Genomic DNA, 22,800 nt, shown 5'->3' with positions numbered 1-22,800 from the left:
AGATGGCAGCAATGACCATGCACCGAGTGTAAAGTGTTGCGTAATGCTCGTAAGCCTTTATAAGTGAAAAGGACAAATACATTATCATTATTAGTCTCTTTTATCTGCTGGAGCTCTACGACTTAGACGCTGCAGGCCACCTACCCTCCTCAGAAAGGTACGTAAAACATCTGAACAACGTGTAACATTTCAAAGACCCACATGTTATAAAAGTGACGAACTCATCTCTAGATGTTATTTTTAGAATACTTTCAACGTTACGTCGTGGTGGAGTTTTAAATGATTATGCAATTGCAATGAAACATGATGAAGTCTGCAAACATCCACTAAACGAAAAATAGCCCTCAAAGTTTTTGTCGTTATCATGGTCACCAACGTAACGATTTTTATTGTTATTGTTTAGATCAGTGTTCCTCAACCAGTGGTACACGTACCTCTGGAGAAAAAAAAATAAATTACGATTTATTTAACGACGCTCGCAACTGCAGAGGTTATATCAGCGTCGCCGGTGTGCCTAATTACAGAGGATTGAAGGGTACAATATTTTTGTCCATGATATCGATGGGGTTCCCATACGTCCCGTAAAATATGAGAATGTCTCTTTTCTCTCTAATGTGTTACTTTGTCTCGAAAAGGTCTTCGGGACATGTTTGTCCATGATACTGATATTAGTATCCTGCAATGTCAGAATATGAGAAGCAACAAAGATATTACAGATTACAAACTTCATCTTATTTCATATGAAAAACTAATCGCAAGATCTGTTCTAAAATTTTAAGCAATTAAAACACGAAGGAATAGGAGTGAAGGACAGCGAATTTTTTATGACAAGGTAGAACAAACCCACAGGCTTTCTTTTGTAGAGTGAACATCGGCGAATATCGAACTTCGTCATACTCGACAAACTTTAACAACGCTAATTTATATACTTATTAATGGAGAAAAATTCGTTCCGGCACCGGGAATCGAACTCAGGCACGCTGAGTGCTCTTATCATCTGAGCTATACCGAGACCCAAACCACAGCGCCGGCCTAACTCCCCTCTTTTGTAATTGATATGGTTCCAATACGTCTCGTAAAATATGAGAATGTCCCTTTTCTCGTTTATGTGTCCCATTGTCCCAAAAAGATCTTCGAGACATGTTTGTCCATGATACTGATAGGGTTCCCATGAATGGCTCTGATTTATAACAGTGTATTCTGAGGTGACTCGATTTTGTAAGGAGTATATTTTGGATACATATTGTTCAATTGAGCCGTTCAGAGCAGAAGTGGTGTAAGTCAAAAATGGGTAATGAGGGTTAAAGTAAACATTCTGTAAAATACAGCGCAAAGTAGCAATTAATATTCAATTTAACTATTAGTAGTCAGTGGATAGCAAGAAAGCCATATTAATTGCTACTTTGCGCTGTATTTTACAGAATTTTTACTTTAAACCTCATTACCCAATTTTGACTTGCACCACTTTTGCTCTGAACGGTTCAATTTATTCTTTAAGAAGGCCTATTTTATTTTCAATAATAGTATGTAACTTGATTAACTGTGTTGTTGTAACCTGTACAAAGATAACATGGATAAACGTGGTAAGAAATACGTACACACCAAAGCTTAATTATTTTAATCAGTGCTGAGTGTCCCATATTTTTTTCTGATATTTACGGGAATCCTAAACATTGATATTATAGTAAACTCATCAAGGAATAAGATTAGACGACGCAGAATAAATCCTTCGAAAGTCATTTATGTTGCCAGTATATTTTAACACAGTACTTTTTGTTATTGTAAATTAATGGTTATTTCAGATCACATTGTAAGTGCAGATAAAATCGAAGTTGATAAGTTCCTTAACGTGAAACGTCTTTTTTTAATTGGGTTATTTTACGACGTTGTATCAACATTTAGGTTATTTAGCGTCTGAATGATACGAAGATGATAATGCCGGTGAAATGAGTCCGGGGTCCAGCACCGAAAGTTACCCAGCATTTGCTCGTATTGGGTTGAGGGAAAACCCCGAAAAAAACCTCAACCAGGTAACTTGCCCCGACCGGGATTCGAACCCGGGCCACCTGGTTTCGCAGCCAGACGCGCTGACCGTTACTCCACAGGTGTGGACTGAAACGTCTTATGTTCGAACTACAAGAGGGAAAAGTTGTAACGCTTCGATGTTAAGGTTTACTCTGCTGTCACTCATAGTACCATTCAGCATATTCCGAATCTCACCGAACCGGTGGACATCAATGACGTCACGCTGCAGCGGAATAGGAACAAAACTGCTGGAAGGTTCAATGGCTATCATGGCGGCTATAGCCTACGAGTTGTTATTGTGCTACTCTAGCAAGATTTTGCGAAATTTCCATACTGTCATCTCGCTCAAAGAAAAGAGAACGTAAACAATTTATTTCTTGAACCAGTAGTAATAACTGGTCCGTTGACATGTTCGTTCATAAGCCATTAACATATTTTTTACGTTGTGCTCATTACAAACAATATAGCAGAACTAAAGCAGAACACACCGCCATGACACAACAGTGCACGATGTCATTCGTCTGCTAATTCCCGCCCTATACAAGAACCAGTCAGATACGCTGATGGCGGCTGATGGAAACTGCCACCACCTCTGCAAGCTGATGGCACCGGTGCGACACCGGTGGAGCATCAGTGACGTCATCGTTGAAATTCGAAACACCGTGATGCGATCAGATTGCTCAGCGCTGAGATTCGAAATATGCTCATTGAAACAGAAGTGTAAGATGAACTTCGTGCCTTGTGATTTTACACGCGGTCCCTCTCATTCCATTCTCTATTTAATTTGCCTTAAACCAATTGGTTTGTCGTCAGGACGATAACTCATCCTGAAATTGGTTTTTCTATTGCTTCCCTACAGCGCCAAGACAAAAATGTCAGGATGAGTCCTAAAAGAAATGGGCCACGGACTTAATCACTCCTTTCTAAATTTTTCCCACTTACTTTTCATAGCTACTTTACTAAGATATTGACGTTCACGTTCTTCGTCGGGCGTTGTCTTCTTCAGATATTGGCTTCGCACTTATTCCTGATGACTGGTGACCTATAGCTCCCCCACTCCAGGCTCTTGCGTGCCCTCACCATATAAAAATATATTGACATTTATAAACATTGTAACGCTCCAGATAATATTGGAATTGCTTGTTTATGCGGATGTCGTGAATATGTTAGAAGAAAATCCACAGAATATTAGGAAAAACACAGGATGAAGATGTGCATCCACTCTTCTTCAGTAGGCCTCCTTCTTCCTCTCTTCCCATCTAAGAGTCTGTCTTCTTTGACTCTTCTCACCATCTGATCTGTCTTCATTCCATCTATACGTTCCTTCCAGTAATTTCTCCTGTCTTTAATAAATTTAGTGATGTCTTGAATTTTATTATTTGGCCTAATTTCAATATTGGTTATTTTATCAAACAGTGTTTTCCCTTGACGATTTTGACTTAATTTTCGGCGGCTTAATTTACACGCTTTCTTTCACTCCACGGTCTCGTTCTTTTAGCCTCTGATTTCGGAATATTTTATAGCTAAAAAGTTCTCAAGAATGTAATTTCACTCATTAGGTTAGACTATAGGGGAGAGTTGGGTAGTATCGGACAGTGCATTTTTTTCATCTACCACCAGATGGTAGTACCTGAATGACATGGTTACGTTTCTGTATGGTGGTAGATGAAAAAAACGCCACGACATCACAGAAACGTAACCATGTCATTCAGGTACTACCATCTGGTGGTAGATGAAAAAAACGCACTGTCCGATATTACCCGATGTCCGATACTACCCAACTCTCCCCTATAACGTCACAACACTATATAGAAGATGTTCTGCCCTGCAACAGCCTACTCCACTACATAATGCATTAATTTGTGTACGAATCTCACGCTGTAAAATAATATGTAACGGATATTTTAGAGGGTTATACGTGTTGTTTGTTGCTATTAGATTGCTTACGTTAATTATTATCGACAGTTGTCAATAGGAAATCATATTCACAAAACAATTTTCTCTCTTACTTCACATGGGTATTATTTGAGTTACAGATGGTTTTGACACTGTACTATTGTGACCCTTCCTGCCCATCGAGAGCAGCTCTATTGACTGCACATGCCACTGGTGTCAACGTGACCAAGAAGAGTGTTAACTTGCTTACTAAAGACCATTTGAAACCAGAGTTCGTTAAGGTATGTGGCGATGGAAGCCATTTGTTACGGAGGTGCAGGGGCGTAACTGTAGGGTTTTGGACTGGCAAATGTTCAGGACTCTTCCGTTACTGTTGTTGTTAAAGTTATTATTATTATTATTATTATTATTATTATTATTATTATTATTATTAATTTATTTTGTTTGTTGCAATACGTGGCATTCATTTCTGTGTATAAAATATTTGATAAGTAATAGACTGACACTATGATTTCTGACTTGAAATATCTCCAGCATAAGACTAAGTAGCTCGCAGATACGTACAATCTTAGAAAAAAGCTTTGTCGCACAGATACTTTGTAGAAAGGAGGCAGTGCGCATGACCAAAGGAAGTGCACTCTGGTTCACAAGAGAAGGACTAGTTGAGGTAATGAAATTAGTTTTGTTTCGTTATATGTCTGATCACGCGCACTACCTCCTTTCTGGGACTTATAAAATAATTGTGCGACAAAACTTTTTTCCGCAAAGACATTTCCGCGAGAAATTTTGAGTACACGATCAGCACTTAGTAATGAGATCTTACTGGGACTTGGTTATCAAGAAAGCCATCGAAATCCAGCTAGATGACAATAATTTCAACAGAGACGGGGGTCTACAGCTGAGTACAGCATGAAAACCTGCCATCAATACGCTTAGACCACCAGCACACGACAGACAGTCGGACCAGCAACTAGCTCCTGATTGGCTACCACTTCCACCAATCAGAATGCGCCTGGCTGTCGGGACTAGGAACTATCTCCTGATTGACCCTCAGCGGGAAGCCCTACTATTGCATATATACCGGCTAGACATGGTCCCACATCACTTCATTCCATGAAGAAGATGGCAGAGCTAGCCGTTGAAAGCTTGGAAGCAAATCTCCAACTCACCTGGCTGAAAACCCGAGAAGAGTTATTCGAGATCTTAGAAGTGACAATTAGGGACTAGCCTCTCTTTTTCTAGTGAAAAAACACTTCCCTTCATACAGTTTTCCGGAAGTCTGTACAGCTTTGATGTTGTTTCCGACCATCTCTGTTATAACTGTCAATGCGGAGTGTTCATTTTCCAAGCTTAAAATAATAAACATATATCTGAGAAGCACCATGCGTCAGGAAAGATTAAAATGTTTAACACTTCTATCCATCAAGCAGTCCGTGGCTAAGAATCTGGACTTCGAAGAAGTAATAGGTAACTTTGTCGAGGCCAAAACAAGAAGGAACGAGTTTTAAGGCATGAAGAATATTACACGTACATTTATAAAATTTAACTAGAAATTAATTCAGAATAGGCATGTAAATTGTATTTAGATATAATAATCAATAATATAGAATTATAACTCACGAAAATATCTACAATAAACATAATGAAATAATAAATGCATTAACAAAATTGTATAACCAACCAACAAAATTAATTACAGTTATACTAGCTTCTTATCTATTTCGTATTTCTAATATGCATGATATAGAAATTATTCAGAACTCAAAAATGGTAGGGGGTCCACCTTAAGGGGAGTAAGTAGTGATGCTTATGCGATTACAGAATTTCTGTACAAAAATTTAGTTCAGCATTTATAGGCGTTTAATGTTCAGAGTGGAATAAACATTTCCATGGTTGTACAATAAATTATTCTTAATTCAGTGGTATAAAAGACAACTAATTGTTTTTTTTATCCAAGTGCAAAAGAAAGGCCGTATCTGGTAACCTGTTTTCCCACTTTGCTAAGTGTACCTCATTCTTCAGGTGCACATTACTTGCTACAATCTTCACTCATATACCTTGTATTTTTTAAAGTTACCAAGTAATTTATATTGTAAATTATAAAGCAACATTTAGGTAAATATTTCGCCCTCAGTGAAACAGAAAAAATAATAAACTTTGATTAACAATTTTTGCCATTTTTTTCAATATATATATATATATATATATATATATATATATATATATATATATATATATTTTTTTTTTTTTTTCCCCCTCATGTTATGTGCGTAATATTCATAAACTCGTAGGTCTGATTTATAGAACACAGGTTGCAGAAAACACTGTAAAATTTCATATAAATAGATTCAGTAGTTTCAGAGAAAAATGCACTTAAGTTAGAAAAATATTAACTTACGGAAAACTGCATTTAAAAGTAAAAAGGATGTATGAATTTAAAGAGGCCGTTTGAAGGGTTTACCTGCAGAGATACTCCCTATATTATATGTATATATTGTTTTAAAGAGCAAGTCTTCTACTTTTTTAAACACAAAATAAAAAATCGGATTTTTAACCCATAATCACTACCCAGTTCCCTTAAAACGTTTTTAAGGATCTCCAAGTCTCTAGTTACGCCACTGTGGAGATGATAGTGAAAGTCATAGTGATGGTACGTTAATAGTAACAGTAAGAGTTGAAGCAATATAGCAACTATAAACAGAGGAGAGTATAATTAAGAAGATCGCCGAAGTACAGTAATTGCGAAAGGAAGCAGAGCTGTAACCCATCCGCTGTAACGACATTTTGATAACCCAAATGTAGCCTACATAACTGGAAGAGTTTCTTTTTAAATAGACATTAATGGTTCAACACTGAGAAGTCAGAAATAACCATCTTACATCAGTAACGGCGTCAGTTTGTAGGGGAATATCGGCGTGCTAGTGGACTACCCACTCTAAGCTATTCTGTACCAACGATTCCACTCCCCTCCTCCAGGCAAATATTGGAAACGTAACTGTAACTTCTTTCTGGGCATTCCCAATTCAATCCACTCATTATGTACTTCATATTTAACTCATAAATTCCTCTTAGATACTTCATATTTCTCTTACCACTGACAAGCAAACGTTCTGATGGGGGCAGATAGAAAAGTTAAATTGTTTTCTTCCACCATGTTAATAATGTCAAAAGACGTGTTTTTACAAATTTTGGCCACTCGATCGCAATTACGAGGACCGTAAAAAAATAAGTTCGCCAGGGGCCGTTAACAGAAAAAAAACACAATTTCATTGGACAAATTTATTGGAACAGACACAGCAATTGTTGAGCTATTTTTCAACATATTTTCCATCGGAACTGAGACATTTCTCATGTCATGGGATCGACAAAGAGAGGAGCAGACACAGTCAAACATTGGTTCCGATCCGAGGCGGCTGACTTCTACGAGACAAAAATTGATCCCATGGTATGACAAATGTCTTAATTCCAGTGGAGGATATGTTGACAAATAGCGCAACAATTGCTGTATCTGTTTCAATAAATATTTCTATGTAATTGTGCCTTTTTCTATAAACGGACCCAGAGAAAATCACTTTCTGGACGGCCTCGTAATTGCGGTCGAGTGACCAAAATTTGTATTAGCACTTCTTTTGACATTATTAACATGATAGAAGAAAAAATTTTAACTTTTTTATTTCCCCCTATCAGAACGTTTGCTTGTGAGCACAAATCGAAACATTTCAAATTTTAATATGTTAAATGTTCATTAAAATCATTCTTTCCTTCTTTATTTATTCGTTTCTTCATTCGTTCCTTCATTTCATCCTTCGTTCGTTCCTTCGTCCTTTCGTTCGTTTCTTCGTTCGTACCTTCATTTCATCCTTCGTTCGTTCCTTCGTCCTTTCGTTCGTTTCTTCATTCGTTCCTTCATTTCATCCTTCGTTCGTTCCTTCGTCCTTTCGTTCGTTTCTTCGTTCGTTCCTTCATTTCATCCTTCGTTCGTTCCTTCATCCTTTCGTTCGTTTCTCCATTAGTTCCTTCATTTCATCCTTTGTTCGTTCTTTCGTTCGTTTCCTCATTCTTTCCTTCATTTCATCCTTCGTTCGTTCCTTCGTTCTTTCGTTCGTTTCTTCATTCGTTCCTTCATTTCATCCTTCGTTCGTTCTTTCGTCCTTTCGTTCGTTTCTTCATTCGTTCTTTCATATCATCCTTCGTTCGTTCCTTCGTCCTTTCGTTCGTTTCTTTATTCGTTCCTTCATTTCATCCTTCGTTCGTTCCTTCGTCCTTTCGTTCGTTTCTTCGTTCGTTCCTTCATTTCATCCTTCGTTCGTTCCTTCATCCTTTCGTTCGTTTCTCCATTAGTTCCTTCATTTCATCCTTTGTTCGTTCTTTCGTTCGTTTCCTCATTCTTTCCTTCATTTCATCCTTCGTTCGTTCCTTCGTTCTTTCGTTCGTTTCTTCATTCGTTCCTTCATTTCATCCTTCGTTCGTTCCTTCGTTCTTTCGTTCGTTTCTTCATTCGTTCCTTCATATCATCCTTCGTTCGTTCCTTCGTCCTTTCGTTCGTTTCTTTATTCGTTCCTTCATTTCATCCTTCGTTCGTTCCTTCGTCCTTTCGTTCGTTTCTTCGTTCGTTCCTTCATTTCATCCTTCGTTCGTTCCTTCATCCTTTCGTTCGTTTCTCCATTAGTTCCTTAATTTCATCCTTTGTTCGTTCTTTCGTTCGTTTCCTCATTCTTTCCTTCATTTCATCCTTCGTTCGTTCCTTCGTTCTTTCGTTCGTTTCTTCATTCGTTCCTTCATTTCATCCTTCGTTCGTTCCTTTGTCCTTTCGTTCGTTTCTTCATTAGTTTCTTCATTCTTTACTTCATTTCTTCGTTTGTTCGTTCCTTCGTTCTTTCGTTTCTCTGTTCGTTCCTTCGTTCGTCCTTTCTTTCGTTTGTTCCTTCCTTTGTTTGGTTATTTATTCATGGCAACCAGCGTGCAATGGAAAATGAATGTGTGTTTTTGCTCACATTATCTTAAATTATGACCTTTGACCATGCCGATAACATCTGATTCTCCCGTTCTTACCGAATGTCTAGTACGTTCCAGTGTATATACGAAGTCCACATGAGAGGACAGAACAAGACAAAGCATACAAACTCAGAAGATGAGTGATATAACACGTAATTCACTACGTGCAACAGTAAAAAAATATAATTATTCAAAATTAATAATAACACCTGATTTTGTACTGTTTCGTTCAAATGTAAATTTAATAAGAAACAATAAAAACAGCGACAGTTCAATATTTTAATTCCATTTAAATTGCACAATCTCTAATTTTTTTCGAATACTTTAATGATTTTACATCCCCTATTTAATAATGAAATAACACTTAAGAATGTCTAGTCATTAAAGTTCTGTTTATTTTAATGACTTAAAATATTCCATTAACAAAAGCAACAAGCATGTTCAATGATTTCTGATTTCTTTGAATGAATATAGGCTACTGTAATTTTATGAATGTCCTTGGCTTACTTTTAAGAGGTCGTAACTGCATCTGAGGAAATTGTACGAAAAAGCAAAATAATTTCGTATTGATTTTACACCCCATGTAACTGTATATTAAGTTTACTTTTTTTCTTTCTTCAGATCAATCCACAACATACAGTACCTGTTCTCACAGATGATGGACTCACCTTGTGTGACAGGTAATATGTGTACGTAGTACATAGACATACTTTTTTGTAACAAAATACATTTCAGATCTCACTCTTCTCGTCTTTTGTGTCGTAGCGAAAATTAGATGTAAGAAAAATCTCCTAGTCTATTACTTTTTGTATGTTATTTTTATATTTCAGGCCAAAAATTCAAATAATGTAGCCCGATACTTGTATACAATTTCTGAACATTCATTCTCAAATAATATTACGTCTATGAAGATGTAATCCGTTAATAATCAAACGTTAATACTGTGTATGGTACTGTGGCCCTCCTCTTTTACTCAACAGTTTTATTTATTTTTTTTTAAGTTTATTTATACACTCTTTAACATCAATGGCAGCGATGCAGAACTGCGCTCCAATTGTAGCATACATCAGAAGCCAGACTAGTGTAATTCATCCCCTCTCTCAAGGCCACGCGTCAACCACATGACAAGGTACAGAAGATTTGTATTCACTGTCTAGAAGTGGAATTCGAAGCAATATCGATCGGAAAGTACTAGTTTAAATAGCAATGAGGAAAATGAATACTTTTGTATTCAAAATAATCACAAAGCACGTTGTCTCATTTGTGAACAGTTTATTGTTATAATTATTATGGCCGGAAATACTTTCGTCATTTTTTCTGTGGACACAATTGTGTTGTAATTCGCCACATGGTTGTAGACGGATCACGGAGAAGCCATTCAACGCCGGTGGATTGTGGAAGGGAAACCAATGCTTTCCCCATGTTTCCAGCCCTCCCTCTGTGAGTTCTGTATCCCTGATCTATGGTCATATCGCGTGCTTAGGATCTGTGGGTATACCAATAAGTCGTTGCTACTATTGAGTTCCTGTTTCTATTGTGTGTTGTAGATGGCTTGTGTTCATGTAACTTTCTTTTAAATTTTGATCGATGTTTATGATATTGGTGATTGAGGCGGTGATGAATCATGGTATGTAAATGTCCAATCCGGCATTTGCCTTTGTAAGTGAGAGAAACAATGAAAAACCTCAGTCAGATTGGTCGGCCACGGGGTTTGAACCCGGAACCTCCCGAATGCAAGTCTCAAACGCTACCGTCTGAGCCAACTCGCTGATACAACTGTTTTAATACCATATATTTCGATTTTTTTTAGACTTTTCACGAAATAAATACCATGTGCTATCCCGTGTTCTTATAGCAAAAATGTAATCTGCTGAGAGATCTGACGTCATGTACTTCACGCGAAGATTAGCAAATAACTGATACGGATTTATAAATGCATAGCGTCATGGAAACGAGAATTATATAATTTAAGATGCATCAAGAGACTGTCTTATCATACAAATCCCAGCGTGTGCAATCTGCTTCATAGGCCTACTTCTTTCGAAACCAAACCGCCTTATGATATCGACGTGCACATATTTCACAGATAGCAAGCAATAAACAAAATCGACTTAGCATTTATCTAGAAGAAAGAAAATAACTCATTCGAAATATTTTCCACTGTTTGTGTGTAAATTAAAAATTTGCATTAAATAATCAATGATATGCTTCTTATAACTAGAGATTTTAAAATGTAGGCCTACATGGATTCATGCACGACTCGTAAATGGCAAATCATGCACAATGAAGCGAAAAAACAATATAAAAATATACATTATCAAAATTACGTTCAACATTATGATACATTTTTTTTCTTTTGAAACAATGTAGGCCTACTACGATTAATTTATACAAATTTTCTTCACTTAAGGGAAGACTCCACTGAAAATCATGAAAATTTTTCCAATTTTTTTTAGCTATTTCACTTATTCAGAATTTATATTTTCATACCCAAAATGGATTCAGCTCAGTTCTGAGTACAAATACTTGTATGTTTACACTTTTTAAATTAAGGCTGGAAGGGGGCGTGGAATTTAAAGAGCTGTCAAAATTGTTTTTCATCGAAGAATTCTTTTTTAAAATTTCTGATTACAAATCTAGTAACTTTTTGTTGGCTACCTTTAGTTACTAAATGAATGTAGCGGAGGAGAATATTAATTTATATAAATATTTATTTTATTTTCAAATCTATTTTTCTGTGGTCATTTTTGCTGATTCAACATCAACTTTCTTATGCCAAATATTAATCAATCTGGATGAAAATTTTACTGCAAGTATTTATGAGGTAGCTGCATGTTTCTATGCATTTATTTTGTTTCTTTCGGAACCAAATCGCCTTATGGTATCGGCGTGCACATATTTCACAGATAGCAAGCAATAAAATAAACTAGCAGCATTAAGAAAAATATTAATAAAATAAACTAGCAGCATTTCTCACAAAATAAATGCATAGAAACATGCAGCTACCTCATAAATACTTGCAGTAAAAATTTCATCCAGATTGATTAATATTTGGCATAAGAAAGTTGGTGTTGAATCAACAAAAATGAACACAGAAAAATAGATTTGAAAATAAAATGAATATTTATGTAAATTAATATTCTCCTCCGCTACATTCATCTAGTAACTACAGGGAGCCAACAAAAAGTTACTAGATTTGTAATCAGAAATTTTAAAAAAGAATTCTTCGATGAAAAACAATTTTTACAGCTCTTTAAATTCCACGACCCCTTCCAGCCTTAATTTAAAAAGTGTAAACAAACATACGAGTATTTGTAATCAGAATTGAGCTGAATCCATTTGCGGTATGAAAATATAAATTCTGAATAAGTGAAATAGCTAAAAAAATTTGGAAAAATTTTCATGATTTTCAGTGGAGTCTTCACTTAAACCCATGAGTCTATCTGACAGCACGTTCTTCAACACAGAAAATGATCTTTGTACGTCACAAGATGTGACAGGTACGTAAGTGAAGAAATTTTAAACAAAGTGAGGCCGAATTGTAAGTCTTTTGTATTTTCGCACGACTATGACCCCATCGGGAATCGAACCCAAGACCTGCCTTTGCAGCGTTACGCCTTACCTGCAATGCTGCCGTGGGCCCCAAAATACGCAAGTACCCCTACTTACGTTTTTATCACAACAATCACAATAAACTACATCACCCTCCGTCTTTAGAAATTACTTTCCCACAATCCATTTTTGTTAGACACAAAATCTCTTTTTGCAGTTCTGACAGGAGCCATAACAACGACTTCATTCCACACAGATACGTATAACTTAGTAGATTGCAGTTCGCCAGCATACTGCTTCTGCCTTTCTTCTTTTCAATATTTTGGCTTTAGACTTGTGATGAGCGTGAGTTGGGGGTTGGAATTTCCAATGTAAAAACGAAAAAGGGTTTAGTAGAAAGTCCAAAGACGCTATTTTAGTTGTCAGGTGGGATGTCACGAAACCATACAAGCTTTCTTTTATTTTTTTCTCAATAGATATATAACGTGGAAATACCAGATTCTATGAAGCAACATTCATAAAAGGCACTATTATGCAAGTTAACATATGCATTAACGTAAGGAAAAGGGGTAAAATATGCAATATAGAAGTCTAAACACGTACTATTAAATATAAAATCTTCAAAATATGTATTATGTATGAATTTACTTCCAAAAAAAAGTTTAAAACCTGCAAACATGCACAGGAACGGTTATTTGAAATTGATAAGTTATAAAACGAATATTTGCAAAGTTTGAGAAGTATAACCATCTTATATAAAGCATGCATTTGCATTGAAATCCTGGCTGAAAATAAGTTATGAGAATACTTACGAAATATTCTGAAACTTAAGGTAATCCTCACTCTATCCCGTTCCATCTATTTGTTATTAGTTTTAGCATTTTTTTTTAAGTGTGAATTGAATAATTCCTTCGGAATATGTATGGTAAGACTTTCCTGTGTTAAATTTCAACGTACCTCGTTTACATGTTTCGACCTATTTATGGGTCATCTTCAGAACTGGTCGTTGTTGGTCTCGGCGCCACTTGTTCAGTTTCCTGTGAGGGTGTGTTCCTGTGGTATAGTGTAGAGTCAAAGAGTGTGTTATTTTGAAGTTGAGTTGTGTGTTGAGAATTTCGTTGGGGTGTGTTTTTGTGTGTCTGTATATTTCATATTGTTCTAATGTGTTTAGTGAAAATACGTTGTGAGTTGGTTAAAATGTATGGAGAAATTCGGGTTTTACTTTTTTTTTAATTTGTATAATATTTAATTTTTGGTTGGATGTGTAGTATTTCCATGTCTGTGTTGATGTCTCTGTGGGTGTGGTTAGCATTTGTGATGTGTTTTGCATATGTGGAGGTGTTTTGTAATTTTGTTATGGCTGTGATGTGTTCCACATATGCAGAACACATCACAAATGCTAACCACACCCACAGAGACATCAACACAGACATGGAAATACTGCACATCCAACCAAAAAGTCAGTAACTAAACACACTAGAACAATATGAAATGTACAGACACACAGAAACACACCCCAAAGAAATTCTCAACAAACAACTCAACTTCAAAACACACACACTCTTTGACTCTACACTATACCAAAGGAACACACCCTCACAGGAAACAGAACAAGTGGCGCCAAGACCAACAACCACCAGTTCTGAAGATGACTCATAAATAGGTCGAAACATGTAAACGACGTACGTTGAAATTTAACACAGGAAAATCTTACCATACATATTCCGAAGTGATACAGTGTTAAAAGTTGTGTCATCAATATGTATAAATAATTTCAATAAAATAAAATATTGAATCAAATGAGGCTATGAAGCAAGGATAAGAAATTTAAGAATACTTATACCGTCAGAGTCTTGAAATATATGCGTATTTCTCAACATTACGTGTTGTTTAGTCAAACACTTTAAATTCTTATTTCACATAAAACAACAGTATTTTCTTCTGTACTTACAGCCATGCTATTGCAACGTATTTGGTGAACGCATATACAGCAGATGACTCATTGTATCCAAAAGATCCAAAGAAAAGAGCAATAGTGGACCAATTTCTGTACTTCGATGCAACGAAGCTGTTTCCAAATATCAGAGGGATTTGTGTAAGTATAAAAAATTATAAGTGAGTTGCCTAGAATCAAACTGCACTTTCTCCAAATTATGAAATATGGGATTAAGGTATGTTTCAGTGCAGAATTTTGCAGAGAATGTGATAAACTGCTCATCTGAAGTCAAACTGGAATTTATCTGCTTTCACTTTAGTAGTAAAATGACAGTTTGTTGTCTAACTGCAGTTTTCTCGTCTGCACTCGTCTTTCCTGACAAATCAGATTTCTTCATAAAGTTCAGTTTGATTATAGGCGACTCATAATGAAAACGTTCTAAGCCAGTGTTGGTCCGTGCTATAATTGCATAATGGATGCAGTGAACTTATAGTATATATGTCGGTAAATTTTAGATTTTGAGAACACAGATGGATGGAAGAGAAGGTCTCATGGTCTTAATCCTGTCAGATTAAATAAACGAATGAATGAATAAATAAATAAATAAATAAGCCTAAATAAATAAATAAACAAACAAATAAACAAAATAAACCCAAATAAAACCAAACAATCCCAAATAAACCTAAATAAAACAAATAAAACAAAATAAAACAAATAAACAAAATAAAACAAATAAAACAAAATAAAACAAATAAACAAAATAAAACAAATACGCAAAATAAAACAAATAAGCAAAATAAATCAAATAAACAAATTAAACCAAATAAACAACTTAAACGAAATAAACTAATTAAACCAAATACACAAGTTAAACGAAAGAAACAAGTTAAACCAAATAAACAAGTTAAACCAAATAAACAAATTAAACCAACTAAACAAATTAAAACAAATAAACAAATTAAACCAAATAAACAAATTAAACCAAATAAACAAATTAAACCAACTACACAAATTAAACCAAATAAACAAATTAAACCAAATAAACTAATTAAACCAAATAAACAACTTAAACCAAATAAACAAATTAAACCAAATAAACAAATTAAACCAAATCAACAAATTAAACCAAATAAACAAATTAAACCAAATAAACAAATTAAACCAAATAAACAAATTAAACCAAATAAACAAATTAAACCAGATCAACAAATTAAACCAAATAAACAACTTAAACCAGATACACAACTTAAACCAAATAAACAAATTAAACCAGATCAACAAATTAAACAAAATAAACAAATTAAACCAAATAAACAAATTAAACCAAATAAACAAATTAAACCAAATAAACAAATTAAACCAAATAAACAAGTTAAACCAGACACACAACTTAAACCAAATAAACAGATTAAACCAGATCAACAAATTAAACCAAATAAACAAATTAAACCAAATAAACAAATTAAACCAGATCAACAAATTAAACCAAATCAACAAATTCAACCAAATAAACAAATTAAACCAGATCAACAAATTAAACCAAATAAACAAATTAAACCAAATAAACAAGTTAAACCAAATAAACAAGTTAAACCAAATCAACAAATTAAACCAAATAAACAAATTAAACCAAATCAACAAATTAAACCAAATAAACAAATTAAACCAAATAAACAAATTAAACCAAATAAACAACTTAAACCAAATCAACAAATTAAACCAGATAAAAAAAATTAAACCAAATACACAACTTAAACCAAATAAACAAATTAAACCAAATAAACAAATTAAACCAAATCAACAAATTAAACCAGATAAACAAATTAAACCAAATAAACAAATTAAACCAAATCAACAAATTAAACCAAATCAACAAATTAATCAGATAAACAAATTAAACCAAATAAAAAAAATTAAACCAAATCAACAAATTAATCAGATAAACAAATTAAACCAAATAAAAAAAATTAAACCAAATCAACAAATTAAACCAAATAAACAAATTAAACCAAATCAACAAATTAAACCAAATAAACAAATTAAACCAAATACACAACTTAAACCAAATAAACAAATTAAACCAAATTAACAAATTAAACCAAATCAACAAATTAAACCAAATAAACAAATTAAACCAAATAAACAACTTAAACCAAATAAACAAATTAAACCAAATCAACAAATTAAACCAAATAAACAAATTAAACCAAATCAACAAATTAAACCAGATAAACAAATTAAACCAGATAAACAAATTAAACCAGATAAACAAATTAAACCAAATCAACAAATTAAACCAGATAAACAAATTAAACCAAATAAACGAATTAAACCAAATAAACGAATTAAAAAAATAAACAAATTAAACCAAATAAACAACTTAAACCAAATAAACAAATTAAACCAAATAAACAAATTAAACCAAATAAACAAATTAAACCAAATAAACAAATTAAACCAAATAAACAAATTAAACCAAATAAACAAGTTAAACGAAATAAACAAATTAAACCTACTAAATAAATTAAAACAAATAAACAAATTAAACCAAATAAACAAGTTAAACGAAATAAACAAATTAAACCAACTAAATAAATTAAAACAAATAAGCAAATTAAACCAAATAAACAAGTTAAACGAAATAAACAAATTAAACCAAATAAACAAGTTAAACCAACTAAACTAATTAAACAAATTAAACAAAGAAAACAAGCAAAACAAACAAAACAAACACGCAAAGCAAACAGGCAATGCAAACAAGAAAAGCAAACAAACAAAACAAGCAAAGAGCGGTTTGACTTACATAATATTCATCGAATTCTTCGAATTAAACCATGCCTTAATTTCATTTTATCTGTATACTAATAATAAAACTGTAAACTATATTTTTCTGGTAATTTTCGCTTTTACAAAAAAAATAAGCTGATAACATGTATAATGATAATGAACTGTTCTGAGTTCGATAGTAGTATTTTTAGAATTTTTGTTTGTATGTCTGTATATTTGTTACTTTTTCACGTAATAATGGCTGAACAAATTTCTACGAGAATTCGTATGTGAAATAAGTTAGATCTCACGTAGATTTTAGACTATATGGGATTCAATATACTTTATTTGAAAGGGAAATTATACGGGGAACTGAAGTAAATTAATTGAAATATCTCGCTTATTATTGAGTTTTAGGATAATAGTACATCACAAAAGTTACTTTAAAAATGTTTCCGATAAGTTTTATTGTAAGCAAAATTATTATAGGACCGATATTTAACTAGATAATACGAGTTTTAAAAAGCAATGCGTTTTATATTCGTGTCGTTTCAATCGGGCTGATATAATAACATGAAAACATGACTCTGCGATTATTTAAGGTGGTCTTGTATAACAAACGGAAGATAGTCATTTAACATTCTCTTTTTTTTTTTTTCTTGATTTATTATGTCCGATGGAGTAAAATTCATATTCAGGGGCTATATAAGAACAGATACTTAATACGTTGTATAATATAATATAACAAATCATAAAGCTACAGTCTGTGAAAAACATAAAACATGATAAGAATTAAAGAAATAAAATAAATAAGAACAGTAAGGTATCACTGAAGTTTCAGGGAGAAAGATGAAAACGTTTCAAACCATCAAATAAATAAACTAAACCAACCGAGAATTAATAGTACATTATGCAACGACCCTATAATGATAGTAATTAAGACGCAAGTATGTTTGTTTATGAAACGAGCGCAAGCGAGTTTCATAATTTTCATACGAGCGTCTTAATTACCATTATAGACAAGTTTCATACGACTTTTTATGCTCGACCATATTTCTAACTTTAAATTATTCAGAAGTATACATTTTATTTGTATCTGACAGAAGATCGGAAGTGACCTTGTTCATAGCTCTTGAATTGTGAGATGTGCGCAGACGCGAAAGTATTGATTTTTTCCGAGGTACAATAATGTCATTGACCTTGATGTAATGTAACATGAACTAATTTTGATATAACCTGGAAATTGATTTAGAATTGAAAAACGAGATGACAAATTTAATTTATTTAAATATTATTTACAATTAACGCTAATTATTACACAGAACATAACCTTCTGCGACAGTATTGGATTTCCAGCCTCCGTGACTTTTCGCTAATTGTCTTTCGATTGCATATCCGAGAATAATCGATACTTGCGGTTTTATAACGGTACAAAGGTGACTTGTCATTGGCTGAAAACCTGAACTTTAATGAATAGGTGTACTTTAATGAGGTGCATTAAAGGACTACTGCCAGGTGTATAATTACTACATTTCGGCATGGTCGAGCATAAAATAAATAATCTTGCTAAAAACGTTTTCCTTTATTATTTCTTAAAACACCGGGGAATTTGATAAAACTTTGTATTATAATGGAAGTTGATTATAAGTTGTTATTAAAAATGCTTAATTCCTTTCATACCAGAAATTATTGAGCCATGCTGAGAAAAGAATGTCTGTTTGTGGGTAGTGCAGTGAAGCGCATGATTCTGACTAGTTGTAAATATATTCTCCAGTTTAGGGGTATTTGCTATATCTAGCGCAGTTATTTTCTTCAATATTGAGCGCAGCTACGTAAGGACAGATTCTGGTCTGAAAACACAGAGACAAATATGAAATAACTAACAGTTTTCTATAATGTTACAGTTTCCTGTCTTGTTCCTTGGAAAAACAACCGTGGACGAGCAGCACAAGACTGGAGTTCATGAATCATTAACATACTTGGACAAGTTCCTGGAGGGTAAAGTGTGGGTTGCAGGCGACAAAATGACCATTGCAGACTTTGCTTGTGTTGCATCAGTATCCAGTATCGAGGTGGGTATAGTCAATGTAACAATATAACCGGTACAGAAGGAATGGAAGCTATGGTTGCTTACGCCTACTTAAAAGAAGACATAATAAAGTGAAATTCTCCTTGCTTGTAATGATGTAGAAAAAAAAAAAAAGATCATTTAGAAGGTGATGTTATGTGAACTTCAGTTAGCCTAAATGTAGAAAAATAAAATGAATCCTTCAACTGTAGTGGCAAAGATACTTGGAGGCAAGTGAGGCAATGCCTACTCAAAAAATCTCACGATTAAAAATAATTATAAATACTGCAATAAATGTAATTTCTCCGTCGTAATTGAGCCGTTCAGAGCAAAAGTGGTGTAAGTCAAAATTGGATAATGAGGTTTAATGGTTATATATACGTGAACGGCCACAAATATGAGAAAATGCAGGCTTTAAATTTCTAAAATTTTATAAGAAAATGAATTCACAATTAGACAAAAATTACAAGGTACCACAACAAGACTAATTATTAGAACTTAAATATGTGGTAAAAGTATAAAAAAGTTTACTAATAATATTTTTCAAACCAGTCTTATTAGAGAATGAAAAAAATATTCTGCAATTACATCATTTGGTAGCCATAACATTGTTATGGATCTCTGACATCTTAAATATTTTTCCTGCATGTAATAAACACTTATTTCTAAAAAGTAGACTACTCTCAGACATGTAGAGTTGTTTATTTTAATAAAATTAATTGTTTATTTGTCCTATATGAAATATATTAAAATCTACATAATGTTTTATGACCTAATTTTTCTATTTTCAAAGAAATGGGCATAATTGTAGTCTACCTTTTGCATAAATGCATGTACAAAATTTCATAATTCTGTCTCTAATGGTTGTGGAGTTATGAAATAATTTGTGTGAAAATGTTCAAATTTTGGAAAATGTAATTTAAAGTAAAAAGTGAATTCTAAAACATATTATTGGTAACCTTTTTATACTTTTATCAGATATTTAAGCTCTAATAAGTCTTGCTGTGGTACCTTGTAATTTTTGTCCAATTGTGAGTTTATTTCGTTATAAAATTTTAGAAGTTTTGAGCCTGCATTTTCTGATAATATTTATGGTCATTCACGTACATATACCCTTAAAGTAAAAATTATGCAAAATACAGCGCAAAGTAGCAATTAATATGTCCTTCATGATTTTCACTTACTACTAATAGATTAAATAAACTGAATATTAATTGCTACTTTGCGCTGTATTTTACAGAATGTTTACTTTAACCCTCATTACCCATTTTTGACTTACACCACTTCTGCTCTGAACGGCTCAATTGGTGTGATTGAGAAAATCTGCCGATTGATTGTACTCGGTTTTTCATTCATCGACCGCTAGATGGTGGCACATGTCAACAACAGATATGCTCGGACAGAGTGATGAGGATCTACGGGTGAGGAAAATTTCCACTTTACTCTTCAACAGTCATGACTTTACAAGTGGATTGGAAGAACAGAAAACAGCGTGAGGTTTTTTTGGAATTAATTAATATAAATAAAATTATCAACCCGAGTCAAAGCATGTGTCAATGCTCAGATCAAATCACTAATGGGACACTCGTGCAGAGGTGCTTCCATATTGCAACTGCTACTTCTTTGTTTCGCTTGTGCAGATACTGACAATACTACCATCTAGTGGTGATAGCTTCAGGCGCCTCATTAAAAACTGTAGGTCGCTACTTCAATTTGGAACTTACCGACTTTCGGAGTTCAAAAAATAAACTATAAAATATCAGCCGTGGCGAAAATGTGACTCGCGAGCACATTGTAGCCCGCAATATAGCTGTGCATTTCTCTTGCTTCCTACCTCCCTCAACCCCCACCCTCTCACTCACTGGAGTCAAATTCCGTTCCATTTGTATTTGTCTCTGACCTGTGAGTGGCGTATCGTCGCAATGTCTCTCTCGAAACCATGTACCTCTACGAAATCGAAAGTTTCAAGTAGGATGGGAGGACGCATTTTTTTGTTGCCAATATGATGAGAATATCAAATGTATGATTTGTTCACAAGTATTACGAGGAAACGGTTGTATAACACAAAACGGCATTATACTACATGTCACTCATGAAACATTAAAAGGTTAAGCATTATTATTATTATTATTATTATTATTATTATCATTATCATTATTATTATTATCATTATCATCATCTCTGTACGTCGATCCTTTTTCAACAGATGTACGAATAATGCGGTTAGATCTTCAATTTAAACGCACAGATTTACAATGTGATGTTAAATGAAAGCTAGATGTAAGGACTTGACAAATGTTGAACTTTTCAAATCTTTGCCAAAAAATAAATATCCGTAGCTTCGTTCTTTCGCTACAACTTACGTTTGTGAAAAATTATTTTCAAGAATGAAAATAGTAAAAACCAAATTTAGATCACGACTGACAGACAAATACCTTCGTGATTAACTACGACTGGCAGTAAGTGACATAATTCCTGATTTTGAAACTCTGTCGCAGAGACATTCTGAAGACAGTTAATAGGTTGTGATAATGTGTCCTATGTTTTCTTATTCATTTCTTTCTTCGTTACACGTACTAAACATTAGTTTGTAAGCTTACACTATATAAAATTATATTTAAGTGCTTGACGTAAGAGAAATGAAAATCCGTTAATAAGTCAGACAGTTGCTTCACTTCCCCTTTGGGTATCCACCTCCCTCCATAAGTGCTATGCACGTTGCAGTTTATACAGTGGCTCGGTGCACGATCACATTTTCGCCACGGCTGGAATATAGTAATACCAATCGAAACATGATGAAGGAACTATATTATTGGGAGACATGTGAACTTATGAGAAAGCATGTCTCATCTCCTGACAACCTTTTTTTACGTTATCAAGAGACACATTACTACCTGATGTCTTATTTAATTTCAAAATTTTATTCTAAAAAGATTGCCCTATTGTATCAATAGACTATCTTGTTACGTTGCATAATGTAGCCCTATATCAACTCATATTGCGATTTTCATATTGCTATAGGCCTACTATAAATATTTCTTACAAGATAGACTACTTCTAACGAAAATTTTATGTTGCCTATTAGGTTAATAATGTGTTCCTTATAATTTTATTCTTTATTGTTTGCAGGAATTAGGTTTTGATATGTCAAAGTACCAAAACGTCAAAAGATGGCTGTCTCGTTGTGAAAGTAACATACCAGGCTACAAGGAACTAAACGAGCCTGGTGCAAAGCAATTGGGGGAATTAATCCGTGGCCGTCTGGAGCCAAACCAGATCTGAAACTACCATAAGGAACAGAACGATGAAGAATACATTTAAATAAGATATATTTTGGGTTTCAATACGTGTGGATATGAAACATTCTTACCGACCCTTATTGTATTATAATCTGAAGAGGAGATGTGTAACAGTTGACAATATTTCCTTGCTGTTGTGACAGACGAAGATGAAACATTACAGAAAAATATTTGTAATTCATATGACAGCAACTTATTTTCCTGTAAGTCAGTGTGTATTGATGAATTAATTAGATTAAACAAAATATAAGCATTTAAATTTT

General features: G+C 33.7%; 1 protein-coding gene across 1 annotated transcript; it reads left to right on the top strand.

Moving 5' to 3' along the window:
- LOC138701912 (glutathione S-transferase 1-1-like) lies at positions 1-22,800 on the top strand. The gene is made up of 6 exons (XM_069829273.1): positions 1-157; positions 4,062-4,202; positions 9,538-9,596; positions 14,422-14,563; positions 19,075-19,242; positions 22,368-22,800. Exons 2-6 carry the CDS (start codon positions 4,062-4,064, stop codon positions 22,518-22,520), a joined length of 663 nt encoding a protein of 220 aa, XP_069685374.1. The 5' UTR covers positions 1-157; the 3' UTR covers positions 22,521-22,800.

The sequence above is a fragment of the Periplaneta americana genome, chromosome 6 (genome assembly GCF_040183065.1).
Source record: "Periplaneta americana isolate PAMFEO1 chromosome 6, P.americana_PAMFEO1_priV1, whole genome shotgun sequence".
In the NCBI taxonomy this organism is placed as follows: domain Eukaryota; kingdom Metazoa; phylum Arthropoda; class Insecta; order Blattodea; family Blattidae; genus Periplaneta; species Periplaneta americana.
This window is presented reverse-complemented; position numbering and strand designations above follow the sequence as displayed.